Source organism: Melospiza melodia, chromosome 3 (assembly GCF_035770615.1).
Source record: "Melospiza melodia melodia isolate bMelMel2 chromosome 3, bMelMel2.pri, whole genome shotgun sequence".
Taxonomy (NCBI): domain Eukaryota; kingdom Metazoa; phylum Chordata; class Aves; order Passeriformes; family Passerellidae; genus Melospiza; species Melospiza melodia.
The window spans coordinates 7,567,583-7,580,118 of NC_086196.1; the positions used below are offsets into that span (position 1 = coordinate 7,567,583).

Consider the following 12,536-nt stretch of genomic DNA (forward strand, 5'->3'; position numbering starts at 1 on the left):
TCTAAAAGCCACCACATGGGAGTGAAATGGTTTGGGAAAAGTTTCTTTAAGGGCAACTTGGTTATCTGCCTCATTAATAATATTGTGATTGTTTTCTATGAAAAGTGACCAGCTTCTCCAGTTGCAAAACTAGGAGAATTGCTGGAGACTTTGGTGATATTTTATGATATGTAATTTGCATAACATTATTAAGGCATTTAAAATTTTCACAATACAATCCATACCATCAAGAAGTAAAGAATTACAGGAAACTTATTCAGTTGACCTCCAATGCACAAAATAAATTTCATGAAGAATCAGAATTTTTTAAAAAAAATCATGCTAAGGGGAAGTAGATTCCAGACAAGCCTAAAAAATTAATTTGCCTCCTCACCACACCTTAGGGATTCCTGAAAATACAGTATCACCTCAATTAAAGGGGAAAGATAGTAAAAATGGTTTTGAATTGTTTTTCTCAATACTGACCTGCTGCCTCTCCAGGACAATGCAGAGAAGTTGTTTCCTCTGAAAGGCAGCATGCCAGAGGCTGAGCACTGCCCAAGCAGCCTTTCAGCTTCCAAGATGAAATACATATCAGAGACACTTTAATTGACCACTACACTAGAGTGCTGTTCAATTTCTCCTTAAATCTGTGTCTTAGTTTTATGCTTTCCTAACTGCTTTCAATGTCATTATCAAGATTTAACCTTTACATTTTCTAGAATAAACTTTTAAATGCAAGAACTTTTGTGTTCAAAATGAGATCAGGTCAATCTGACAACATTAAGATGCTCTTCTCCCTTCTGAAATAACAAATTTACTTTTTAAAGAGAGTATTTAAGATGGAAGATGCAAAATTGAGACTGGTGGAAGAATTTTGCATGGAGAAGGAGAATCTATGAAGGACCCAAGATGGGGAGCTATAGATAGACAGAAAGCTCTAGAGTATACTTAAGCTCTTTCTATTATTTGTGTAAAGTCTTAATCTCTAAATTAATGATTTTTATTTTGTTGGATTTATGCATTTGATCATATTTTTGAGATGTTCCACTACTGTCAATTTATCCACTATTGTCAATTTATCTGCTGCAACAGTGGTTGCAGCATCTCCTGAAGATAACAGACACTGATTCCCCTTGTGAGATAAAAGCCTTCATCTACGGTATACCTCATGTATTTCTGCAAACTGCTGATGTATGATACCTTTACTATAAAAAATAGAAAAAAAGTCATTTTATATCATAGGAATATATGCTTATAAAGCCACAAAAAATTTAGAGGGCTTAAGGCCAATGCCTTTATGGAAGTTATTTGCTGTTCATTTTCAAAACTGGCAAGGACAGAGAAATGTGACAAATATGGAATGAAAATGCATGGAAAATAAGTAAATTTTATGCACAAAAGAAGTATTTAAGAGAGTACAGTGAGAAACAGATAAAAACAAAGTGAGACCAAATATATATGCATGCATGGAAACACTGATTGAGAAATCTAACTGCAGTGATTTCCATCCTCTCATCACAACTGAGCTTGTACTAAATGAATAAACTGCTACTTGACATTTTCTAAATAAATATCATGGGAAGAGTACTTATTTTACTTTAATGAATCATTTCAGCCTCTCCAACAGAAAGTAGTTGTGATGAAGTATAATCTGTTCTGGGAAATATAGTTCTATAATGGAGATATATATGGACTGAAATATGGGAAGTTGTGTTCTCCAACAAGTCTACTTTAAAAGAGATTCTGATTCATCCATGCCCACTTCTACTTATATTTGATCATAGCTGTTGACATACTGTATCTGCCATGCTGAGAGCTATTTCTCTACTAGAGGTAAGAAAGCCATATGGTTTGTGGATGACTATGAATTTTTGCAAGGCAAACTGAACTAATATGTGTATTTTTTTTCCTGTAGCTATTCAAACAAAACTATCCATTTAGCAAACAGAACATTTTCAATTCAATGGGATATTTTGGCCCATGTGATACATTTCTAAGAACTGAAAGTCTTCCTTAAATGCAATCACAATTGATGGGCTAACACTGACTTTCTGCATTAGTGGTCCTCTCATTCACCATGCATGGTTAGGTATAAACAAATTCACTGTGCTGATTAAGTGAAGCAGGAAATAAGACTTGTCTTGTTCATGAAGTAGAACCAAAACAGCTGTTTTTGTTTGACTGATGCAGATTCAAAGGGCCCCCAATGGTACACCTCATAAAAAATCAGCAGGTTATTTGAGGGGTTATGTTCTTTTTATTACTAAAACTTCTCAAAGGATTATCATAGTTATGCAAGGAAATTGCTTTGACAATGCGTAATTACAAACAGGAAAAAAAAGTTGTTGCCAAAGGCAGGTGTAAAATAACATTTTACCATCCTTATTAAGGCTCAAAAAAATATGTCAGTAATTACTCCAAAGTCCACAATTTAGCCAGGCAAAGCTCACACTCAAGCTGAAATTCAGTCATCCAGACTGCATCTACAAATATTTCCTATTAGAACATCTACTGTCAAAAAACCCTGCCATAAGTGTGACATGATAAGTGGACCAGGACAGGCAATGTCCAGGGGAGCTTGCAGAGGGCACCCTCTGGCAGAATTCTCCTTCATTTTCAGACACAGTGGATGCTGGACATGCAAGCCTTCCTCGGGGTCAGGTATGAATCTCCCTATTCAGGGATATGTTTCTTATATCACCTGTACCAATTATTATTGAATTAAGTTGTTTCATGTATTGGAATTCATTTAGAATATAACTTTCAGTTTGCCACGATGGACCTTGAAATTTTTGTCTTGCTTTGGTAACTTTTTGTTTCAACAGCTTGGCATTGCCAACAGTACCACTATTAGTATTTGTGGGATCCTGCCATACACCAATGTGAAATCCCAATCCCATTAAGTCATTGTGGTTATTACCATTGATTCAGCAAGTCTTGGATTTGACTGTGATTTTATGTGTTACATAGACAAAACACATTCTCCTCAACACCTCTGTCAAGAGCAATCTATGTTTGCTGATTGTTAAATGTCTGCTTAAAGCACTTATGACTTTATTCTAAGTGTAATTTCAATTTGCACCAGGAATTTAAACTCATTTCAGAGGGACTGGAAATTCTAAAAGTTATTAGAGGTATGTCCTATACCATTCTAGTGCAAACTAGATATATGACTAACTAAATCCAAATAGTGCTTTATAGTACTAAAATGAAAAGCTCAAAGAAAATCAACAAATTTATTTGACAATCCTAGATTTTAGTTCATGTGTTACTGAACAATGGCATAATAAATGCATTCTTTAACTTGGGAATATTATGTCAGATCACACAGGGTCTGCCTCGAGCACTCAGAATTAAATCTCCAATGTATAACTTTGGAATTCATAAAACTATTAAACATTGTCTGAGTCCATTTTATCCACATAACACACATTTTGAAAAGCATGCAAAATGATGGGGGGAAAGAACCTTTGAAATAAATTATATGATCAGCTTAGCACTGTAAAAATAGCTTCACACAGTAAAACTAAAACTTGCAGTTCTGAAATAAAGGGTTTTATGCAAACTATCTGGAAATTACTTGAAAGTATTGCTATATTGATGAAAGCACAGAAATATAAAACTTCAACTCTTCCTATTTTAGGTTTTCCAGAGAAAATATAAAGGCAGAAATGCAACAAATCAGAGATGTGAACGGCTGACACCTCAAACACACGTGCATTATAAAATATTACCATCCATCCTCTGGTCTACCCCCAAGCTGCTTTTTAAAACGTCCAGTACCATCAGTATGCCCCCTTGATACATCCCACAGTAGAAAACATTCAGTTACTGAGACTCCACATGAGACTTCTCCATCATCTGCACTGGGATCTGCACTCGATCACACTGAGGTGACCATTGCTCCTCGCTGGGTGCCCGCTTGCAGTCATCTACTACCTACACGGCTGGAGGCATCCTGTGGTTCAAATTTTGTTAGTGCTCCGCTTGTGTTGCTACTGCGAAGCAGAGAGAAATAGTTACAAAACACTCCAGCGCTAAGAAGGGCACTTGCTTTCACAGCCGCGATCTTGGGCTCACACCACCTAACGTGCCGGGAGCACTTGGTCCCATTCTCAGGGCTTCAATCTGGAAGAGATTCAAGCATCACCGGCTCCCAAGGCACATTAAGCCTGTGTAAGAATGTGCCGTAACGAAGCAGAGTTGGAAACAAACAGTAGCTTGTCGCCGTAAATTAGACCCTTTAAGTTTGAGGGAAGTTGAGGCCGGAGCCCTTATAAATGGATTTATGGCTAAACGCCAAGCTGTACGGCACCGGCACCGCTGTTAGAACTGGGACACCAGCAGCGGCAGGAATTAGGTTACGAAGGCGAAAGAAAGCGGGGCGGTAAAACCAAGTCCCTTTTCTGCAGCTCCCGCCGGCTGAAGGCTCTCCCACTGCCGTGCCCCGGGCCGATCCGTACCGGCCCCGCAGCCGCAGGTCGGTTCGGCTCGGGCCGCTTCGGGCCGGGGGGACCGCCGCCCCGACGGTGGCGGACGCCGGGCGGTTTGCCGGCTCCGCTCCGGGAGGCGAGGCGGGCCGGGGCGCGCTGCGCTCTCATTATGACACCGGGTAATTATTTTATTTCTCCGGCAGACGGTGTTTCTAAGGACCGCGGAGGCGCTCAGCCAACGCGCCCGCGAACGCCGCTCCCTGCGTGGCGAGAGCCGCCCGTGATCGCCCCTCGGTGACCGAGGGCAGCGCAGCAGATGCGCCGGGCGGCCGCCCCCGCGCTCCGGTGCGCGCCCGCGGACTCTCCGGCCGCGCCGAGCCCTGCGCCCCCGTGCGCGGCACCCAAGCAGAGCCGGCGCGGGGAACGTGCGGGACTCACCTGCCGCCCGCCCCGCTCGGCTGCCGCCCCGCCGCCCCTGGGGGCCGGACCGGAGGGACGGGGCAGCGCGGCCCCTCCGACGTACCCGCAGCCTCCCCGGGGCGGCACGGCACGGCACGGCACGGAAAGGGGAGCGGAGCAGGCGGCGGTGCGCCGCCAGCCCCGGCTGCCCGGCCCCTCCTCGCGGGGCAGCCCCAGCATCACGCGCTGCCAAAATTTAAATCGCCCCAGCACTGCGGCTCCGCGCGCAGCATCCCCTCCCCGCCGCTCCCTCCGGCCAGACCGGCCACACGGGAGGGTGCCAGACCGCGCTCGCCCCGCTCAGGCATCGGGCACTCGGGGCGCAGCCGTCCTGCCCAGGCTGTACCGAGGCCAGACCCCCGCCACGGCGACACCGCGCCGGGGCCAGCGCGACGCCGGGACGCGCCGGTGATGGGGATGACACCACAACCGACGGCGCGGCTGGCGCGCCCTCGCCTCGTTGCCCAGGCGCCCTCCCCGACGGTGCGGTCCCCGCGCGGATCCGCGGCACCGGCACCCGCCCGTTCCCTCCGCTGCTTGCGCGGAGGCGCCCCGCGAGCAGCCCGGCGCGCCTGCCGCCCCGACGGCGGCCCCTTCCCTCGCCTCCCTCCCTCCCTCCGTACCTTTTTCAGCGCTGACATTCTAGTGCATTATTAACGCGGCGGGTGCGGGCTGCGGCGGGTCGCGATTGAGGAGACGCCGGCAGCGGAGCAGCGGCGCGCGCCCAGCGTCCCCCGGCGCCGCTCACCCGCCGGGGCCGCCGCGCGCCGCTCCCCCGCCCCTCGCGCCCCGCGCGCGCCCTCGCCCTCGCTCCCGCGCGCGCGGCAGGGGCGCCCCCGCCGGCTCTGCGCAGCCGCGCGCCCCCTGCCGGAGCCCGCGGGCACCGCGCCCGCTGGGGCGGGGCGGGACGGGGCGGGGCCAAGGCGGGGCGCGGGGACGCGCTGCGGCAGCCCCGCCAATGGCGGCGCCCGGCGCCGGGACCGACAGGCGCGGCGGCCAACGGGAAGGGGAGCGCCGCGGGGCCGTCTCGGAGGGGCCGTGGGGCCATGGCCGGGAGCAGGAGGAGCGGTGAGTCTGTGCCGTGAGGGGTGGTTGGTCCCGCCGTGCTGCCGCCGGGGCTGGTGACGGAGGGAGCCCGGGGGCGGCGGTGATGGTCCCGGGCGCGGCTGCCCTCAGCCGCCCTCAGCCGCGGCGTGTTCCGGCCCGGGCGCACCGCGCTGCCGCCGCGGGACCCGCTGGTTCCGCTGCTCGGCGCCCTTCCCGCGGGGGCAGGCCGTGAGAAGCCGAGCCTGCCCGGCAGCGGGGGAGGCGGGCGGACAGAAGTGGCCTCGGCGGAGCCTCCGGCCGCACGGGCGGGGCTCTGGGCGTGCGGGGCCCGGGCACTCCGGCGCTCCTGTCCGGCCGCTCCGGGGCGGGTTCTATTGCCGAGTATTCCTGCCCGGGGGTGGATAGAGACTAAATAAAATTTACTTCTCTAATCACAGAGTATTTTAAGATGACACCTTTTATCCTCAGTACGCACATGCATTCGTGCTTAATGTTAGTGACCCTCTGTTTCGGCTTAAAGTGACTTAGCTCACTTCTGAAATAACTGTGGTACTGTGCTTGCAAAGAATAAGATAAAATCTTCTGCTAGCCATGCACAACTTCAGTCTGTTCTGTTTATCTGAATGTTTTATAAGACACGGCACAGGAAGAACACAATAATCAAAATACAGGAGTTCCATAAGTCATGTCTTGTTCTTAAAGCGTGTCGAGTAGAGCTGAGCCGTGCGAGAGCTGAATGCTTGCATCCTGTGCTTGGCTGTTGCGTTTTCACACAGTTCCGGCAGCCTGAAACTGGAATACTTCATGGGAGAACAACGATTTGAGAGTGAAACTGATCACTGGAGTTAGTGTGGAAGCTGTTTGCTGACGGACTGCATGTAGCGATCGTTTGAAGGAGGTTTAAATACACAGTGGTGTTCTCTGTGGTTTAGATGCAGATTCGTTGTGAGGAACGGAGAAGGAGTCACTGTTTTGCTTCTACGCTTTGGGGATGTGAATTACAAATTGATGTTTTCTGGATGAAAGTGAATTAGGAAGAGTGAGTTCATGCACTTGTGAATGAATGCATGGCTCTAGAGCTGAGAATGGGAGAACTGAATTCTAAAGCTCTCAAATTGTTTAAAACTGAAGGTCAGATAAAGAGCTGCTTGTTTTGGTAGTGTGTCAGAGAAAGCTGAAATGATCATGCTGAGTGTCTGGCTTTACTATGTAAAGTTGGAAATCATTCATGTTTTATTCAGCCGCTCTAAGGGGCCTTGACTTTAGATTGGAAGGAAAATACAGGGAGAAATACAAGGATGTCACATGCTCCCGTGGGAAGGAAATAAAAAAAAATGGAAGAGTTTAAAACCGCATCTGATCAGCCTCTGCAGCCCATAGCATTTATGAAAACTGTTGACTTTCTGTTGTGAAACTATGTGTATTTTTGAAAGGACAAGTGTCCTATAAAAGAGCTGAGAAAGAAGGTTTAGCTGCTTCCCTTTAAGGTTAATTTTGCTGGCTTTTTGTAAGAGCATGTTGAAATGCCGAAGACAAATTTTTGTCTGCATTACAATAGAGCAACAAAGCTTTTTATTTCGTTGGGAACTGGGCCATAATACAGAGTAAATGGGATGGTCAACAGCTTGTAGGTGAATCTAAACAGTGAAAAGCCAGTAGAGCAGCTAAGTGAAATGCACTTCACTCTGCCAGGAAAGGGTGAGACAGGAGTAGTTGAGAAAGTGCATTTTTTTTTTCTTTTAGTTTTTGTGGAGCTTTTTGTTTTTTTACTTGGTCATGTACCAGTGATTTGTGACAGGGCTAGAGGTACTACTGCTGTCATTCTGTGTGTTATCAACAAGATGTTGATCCTGTCTGGGACAGCTGAACTCCTAACTTGTTGCTGTTAAACATTGACCATTGCATCCTGAAAGCTTTAGTCATCATTCTTGGAAGTTTGTGCCACCCCAAAATAACACTTTCATAAAGGGCTGGATAGAGAGTGATGTTCCAGCTGCTGAAGGGTGGAGTTAAGGAATTGATGCAGGTGTAGTGTAGATTATTGATATAATTGCTAGTAAAAAGTGATGGAAAAGTTGTGCTGCACAAGGGATGATCTAGTGGGGCAGCAGGAGGCTTCCTGTTGGAGAGGTTAAACTGGAAAGCCAACGTGGACACTTGACAGACATCAGTGGCAAATGTTTTTAAATAGAGAATATTGCTTCAAGGAGTGCTATTTTCATCTCTCAGGTGACTTTGGGCAGAGTTATAGTGGTCCTTGAAATGACACTGCAATTCCTTGGTTTGGGGATTTTTTTTTGTTTTTCTGGGTTTTTTTTAATGGCTATAGCACATATTAAACATCTTCATTTTGCAGAAAAGCACACCATTTCTTCCTTTTTTCTAGTTTCAGAGAAGCACTGATTTTCAGAGATCTTGAGGTTATTCAAATCCTTTTCTTATTTTTGGTTTTCAAACTCAACATAATTTTTGGCAAATACTTTGATGTTTTACTGGGAAAAAAGATAAATGCCCTTTTTTTATAGTGGGTATGTTTTCTTTCATCATATATTTTCCATATATATCATATAAGGCCAATATTAATGGCAAATGGAGTCTGATGCCTGACATTATTTTTTTCCTTCTTTGAGAAGTATCTTGCTCCCCACCAAATGTGACCAAAGATTTATTACAGCATATCAAGATGTAAATTCTGTTTGCATTGTAGTTGGCTAAATTACAAATAGCTGGGGGTTTTTTGTGATTAAATGTAGAAGCTACAGCAGACTAAGTGTACTTGACTCTGCCATTGAAACCTTTTATGAAAGGGAGGAAGAAAAGTTTTTGTTGCTGACCTTGGTGTTATGCCTGGATGAGAAATGCAGTCAAGGAGAAAGGCCAAAAAGGTGAAAGAAGCAGATATTATACACCCAATGACCTTCTATTTAGAAAGCCTGCAAGGGGAGCACGTGCTCACAGGGAGCAGAGCCTGACATGATGTGGCCTTTAGGGTTCTGTGTTTTGTGTGGGTGGCTGTTTGGGGTTTTTTGGGGTTTTTGGGGGGATGGATTGTGTTGGTGCAGGGTTGGTTTGTTGTCAGGAAGTTCAAGCAATTGTTACATACTTTGCATTGAGATGGGGTGGTCCACACGGGAAGGTGGGACTGTTTAAATATGCTGGGCAGTAATAATGTTCAGGAGCAGGTGTATGAACCTGTGTTAGTTAGTAAAGTGGTGGAGGTGGTGGTGTGTGCCATTAAGGTGTGTCTGTTTTAGTTACTTTGCCTTTTTAAACGTTCAGTGTGTGATGCCTTTCACTCAGCACTGGCTTTGCCCTTGCTGTAACAGATTTCTGGAATCACCTGGGAGCAAAGCTGCTCACATACTCACCTGCCACTGGGACGAGGGAAAGAATCAGAAAACTGAGCAAACTCACTTGGTTGAGACAAAGACAGTTTAATAGGTGTTGCAGTGTGTTGCAGTTTCCATTTTTAAACTTGCCAGTCCCTTCCCAGGTGTGGCAGTACCTCTCTTCCCCTTCCCCCTCGCCCCCTGCTGGGCTGTCAGTCAGTGTTAACATCCCAGCAGGGCCTGTGTGGTTGGTCACGTTCAGAGGATGCAATCCAGGCCTGGGGTCATTGGCCTGCCTGGGCGTCCCTCGTTCCCTGAGACCCTGCCCCTCCCACCTGGTTGGTGCTCACCTGTCCCTTCCCCTCCCCCTGTCCCTGGGCTTAAATTGACCAAGGACCATGTGGTCATTATTCTGCTGGAGCTGTTACTGTGATTCAGACCTCTGTGAGCATGGAATAAACTCTGGATATAAACCCTCCGGCAGTATCCGCTCTCTTTTCCTCTCCACCATCACCTGAAGCCTTCCCACCTGAGGTAAACTGAGTTTCTCCAAGTCTTGTTTCAGCTCCCAGCTGCAACCTCCAGCAAGCCAAAAGTGTCTCTGGGGTGAAACACCACAGCTGATGCCTTTGGCCTGGCAGCAGGGGTCAGACAGGCCCAGGCACAATCTACCTGGTAATATTGGGATTTTTATTCCAATAAATAGGCAAACCAAAATGCACACAAGCAAAACAAAAGGAGGAATTCATTCACCACTTCCCATGGGCTGGCAGGTGTTTAGCCTTCCCCAGAAAAGCAGTGCTCCTTTACCTGTAATGGTGACCTGGGAGGACAGGCATCATCACTCTGAGCATTCCCCCTTTCCTCTTTCCCCCAGCTTTATATCTGAGCATGTCAGCATAGGGTTTGGCATATCCCTTGAGTCAGCTGCTCCAGGTGTGTTTCCTCTCAATTCCTGGTGTGCTTCCAGCCTTCTTCACAGGTGGGGCAGTGTCGGTTTCTTGGCTGTTTAGGTGGCCTGGAAAGGCCCGGGGTGGCCTTGGACAGCCCGCGCTCCAAAGGACGAGAAGAGACTTCTGATCTTTTCTCGGTCTCGGTGTTTATTAATTGTTTATCTAAAAGATTTTCTCTTGGCCTGACAGAGAAATGGCACAGCAGCCAGCCATGAGCACACTGAGAGCCCCCAGGGCGGTCACCTATCTTTATACTCAAAACTACGTATACAATATTTATCAATTTTCCCCAATACCTTTTACCCTTATTGACCAGTGCACTTTTAGTAATAACCAATCCCAAAGTGCCAACATCACCACAGAAGATGGAGGCCAAGAAGAAGAAGAAGAAGGACAGGACATGCCCCAATTCCTCCATCTTACTTCTCTAGACCCCCCTGTACAGAAATCCTAAACCCCGTGTTTCACACCCTAATTAACTTATCCCTTCACCATTCACCCAGTGAAATCCTCCCATCCTCATACAGGTGTCGTCTCCCATGCAGGATCAAAGTGCAGCCACCAGACACTTCTGGCAACATTCCAGGACTCCCGAGCCCCCCAAGGGTGGTCTCGGCCACTCTGCACATCAGTCCTGAGGTGCTGAGATCCCACAGGGCAGGTAACAGAAAGGGCCTTAAGACTGCTCAGCAATAACGAAATCATCCTTGTATTGTCAGCCCTGTTTTCAGCACAAATCCAAAACACAGCCCCCTACCAGCTACTGTGGAGAAAATTAACTCCATCCCAGCCAAAGCCAGCACAGATTGTTATGGCAATATGTGGTTTCTTATGCTTTCAGTTGTTTTTAGTTCAAAAGGTTGAAAACTGTTCTCAAGAAGTTTGGATTTTTGTGGGTTGGCTAATGACTTAAAGTAAAACTCCATATATGTCTAGAAAGAAAAGAAAAATTCAGCTGCACTGGAACTTCCAGAACTTTTTTGTGATGGGATGTTTGGTGCAATATTGATTTCTGTTATATGTATATTAGATATGCTTGCAGAAGTTGCTTGATTTTTTTTATAATCAAATGTTGAAATCACTGCAAAGGGTGATATGTTTACTCTTTGAAGAAAGCTATGTAGAAATTCAATTAATTTATGTTTCTTTTATATAATATGACCTTATGAAGGTTTCTTTTGAATAGTACTTAATGCACAAATCTGTTGGACTTTTCTTTGTGTTCAGTGATACTACACCTGCCAATTTCATGGTTAGATTTTTAAATACGGGTATATTGACCTTCATTTTAGCTTGCTTCTTCTTATGTGAAACTGCCTGTTTAAAATTTGCAAATTTTTTTCTCTTCAGTAATCTGAAGTCAGAATGAGTTTGGGTTTTTTGTGTTTTGCTTTTTGATTTTTACTGTTTTCAGCTATTTTGGTGTCTGTTTTCCATATTAGTACTATCATTTACCTGAACATTTATCTTAAGCCAATGTGTGGCATAGTTCAATCTTCACTTTTAGCCATATGCTCTTTGCATCCAGATTTAGGGTGAAGGAAGATTTAAACTTTCTGAAACTTTACACCTGTGTTGGCCTCAGATTGGTCTCTGAGCAGTGATAAGTGCAGAGCCTTCCCTCTCCCAAATCTGTCCAGAAAAGAGAGGAAAAAAGTCTCATAGAGTCTCACAGGAGTCCAGTTCCTGTCCCTGCACAGCACCAGCTCCAGGAATCACACCAGTGCCCAAGAACACTGTCCAAATGCTTCTTGAGCTCTGTCAGGCTTGGTGCTGTGACTGCTTCCCTGGGGAACTGTTTCAGTGCCCAAACACCCTCTGGGTGAGGAACATTTTTCTAATATCCAACCTAAACCTCCCCTGAGGTTTGGGGCCATTCCCTTGGGTCCTGTCATGGTCACCACAGAGCAGAGCTCAGGGTCTGTCCCTCCTCTTCCCCTCACAGGCAGCTGTAACTGCAGTGAGGTTTCCCTCAGTCTCCCCCAGGCTGAACAGACCAAGTGCCCTCAGCCCCTCCTCACACAGCTCCCCCTCAAGGCCCTTCCCCATCTTTGTAGGTCTCTTTTGGGTGCTCTCTGACTGCTGTGGATATTTCCTACATTGTAGCACTCAAAACAGAGCACAGGATTTGAGATGGGGCTGCAGCAGCGCCATGGGACAATCTCTTCCCTTGCCCAGCTATGCCTGATGCTCTCTGGAACACAGTGGGCCCTCCTGGCTGCCAGGGCACTGCTGACACTACAGTGCAGCTGTACTTTACAGTTGGCTCAACTCAGTGGCCAGAATTATGATTATTAATAGTAATAATAGTCACCAAAATTGAGCTTTGGTAA

General features: G+C 46.7%; 2 protein-coding genes across 9 annotated transcripts in view; one reads left to right on the plus strand and one right to left on the minus strand.

Annotated features, from left to right (window-relative positions):
- DLGAP2 (DLG associated protein 2) overlaps positions 1-5,596 on the minus strand; it is a 455,404-nt gene extending 449,808 nt beyond the window's left edge. For 4 of the 7 annotated variants that reach the window (XM_063150740.1, XM_063150738.1, XM_063150739.1 and 1 more), the window contains exon 1: positions 5,498-5,596. In XM_063150740.1, the coding sequence (XP_063006810.1) occupies positions 5,498-5,515 (18 nt within the window). In that variant the 5' untranslated portion in view covers positions 5,516-5,596. The remainder of the gene's footprint in view (positions 1-5,497) is intronic. The other 3 variants (XM_063150755.1, XM_063150737.1, XM_063150742.1) reach the window with 2 other exon arrangements.
- Positions 5,597-5,897: 301 nt separating this feature from the next.
- The window catches only part of ERICH1 (glutamate rich 1), a 66,832-nt gene continuing 60,193 nt past the window's right edge, over positions 5,898-12,536 (plus strand). For both annotated transcript variants that reach the window (XM_063150756.1, XM_063150758.1), the window contains exon 1: positions 5,898-5,942. In XM_063150756.1, coding sequence (XP_063006826.1) covers positions 5,921-5,942 — 22 coding nt within the window. In that variant the 5' untranslated portion in view covers positions 5,898-5,920. The remainder of the gene's footprint in view (positions 5,943-12,536) is intronic.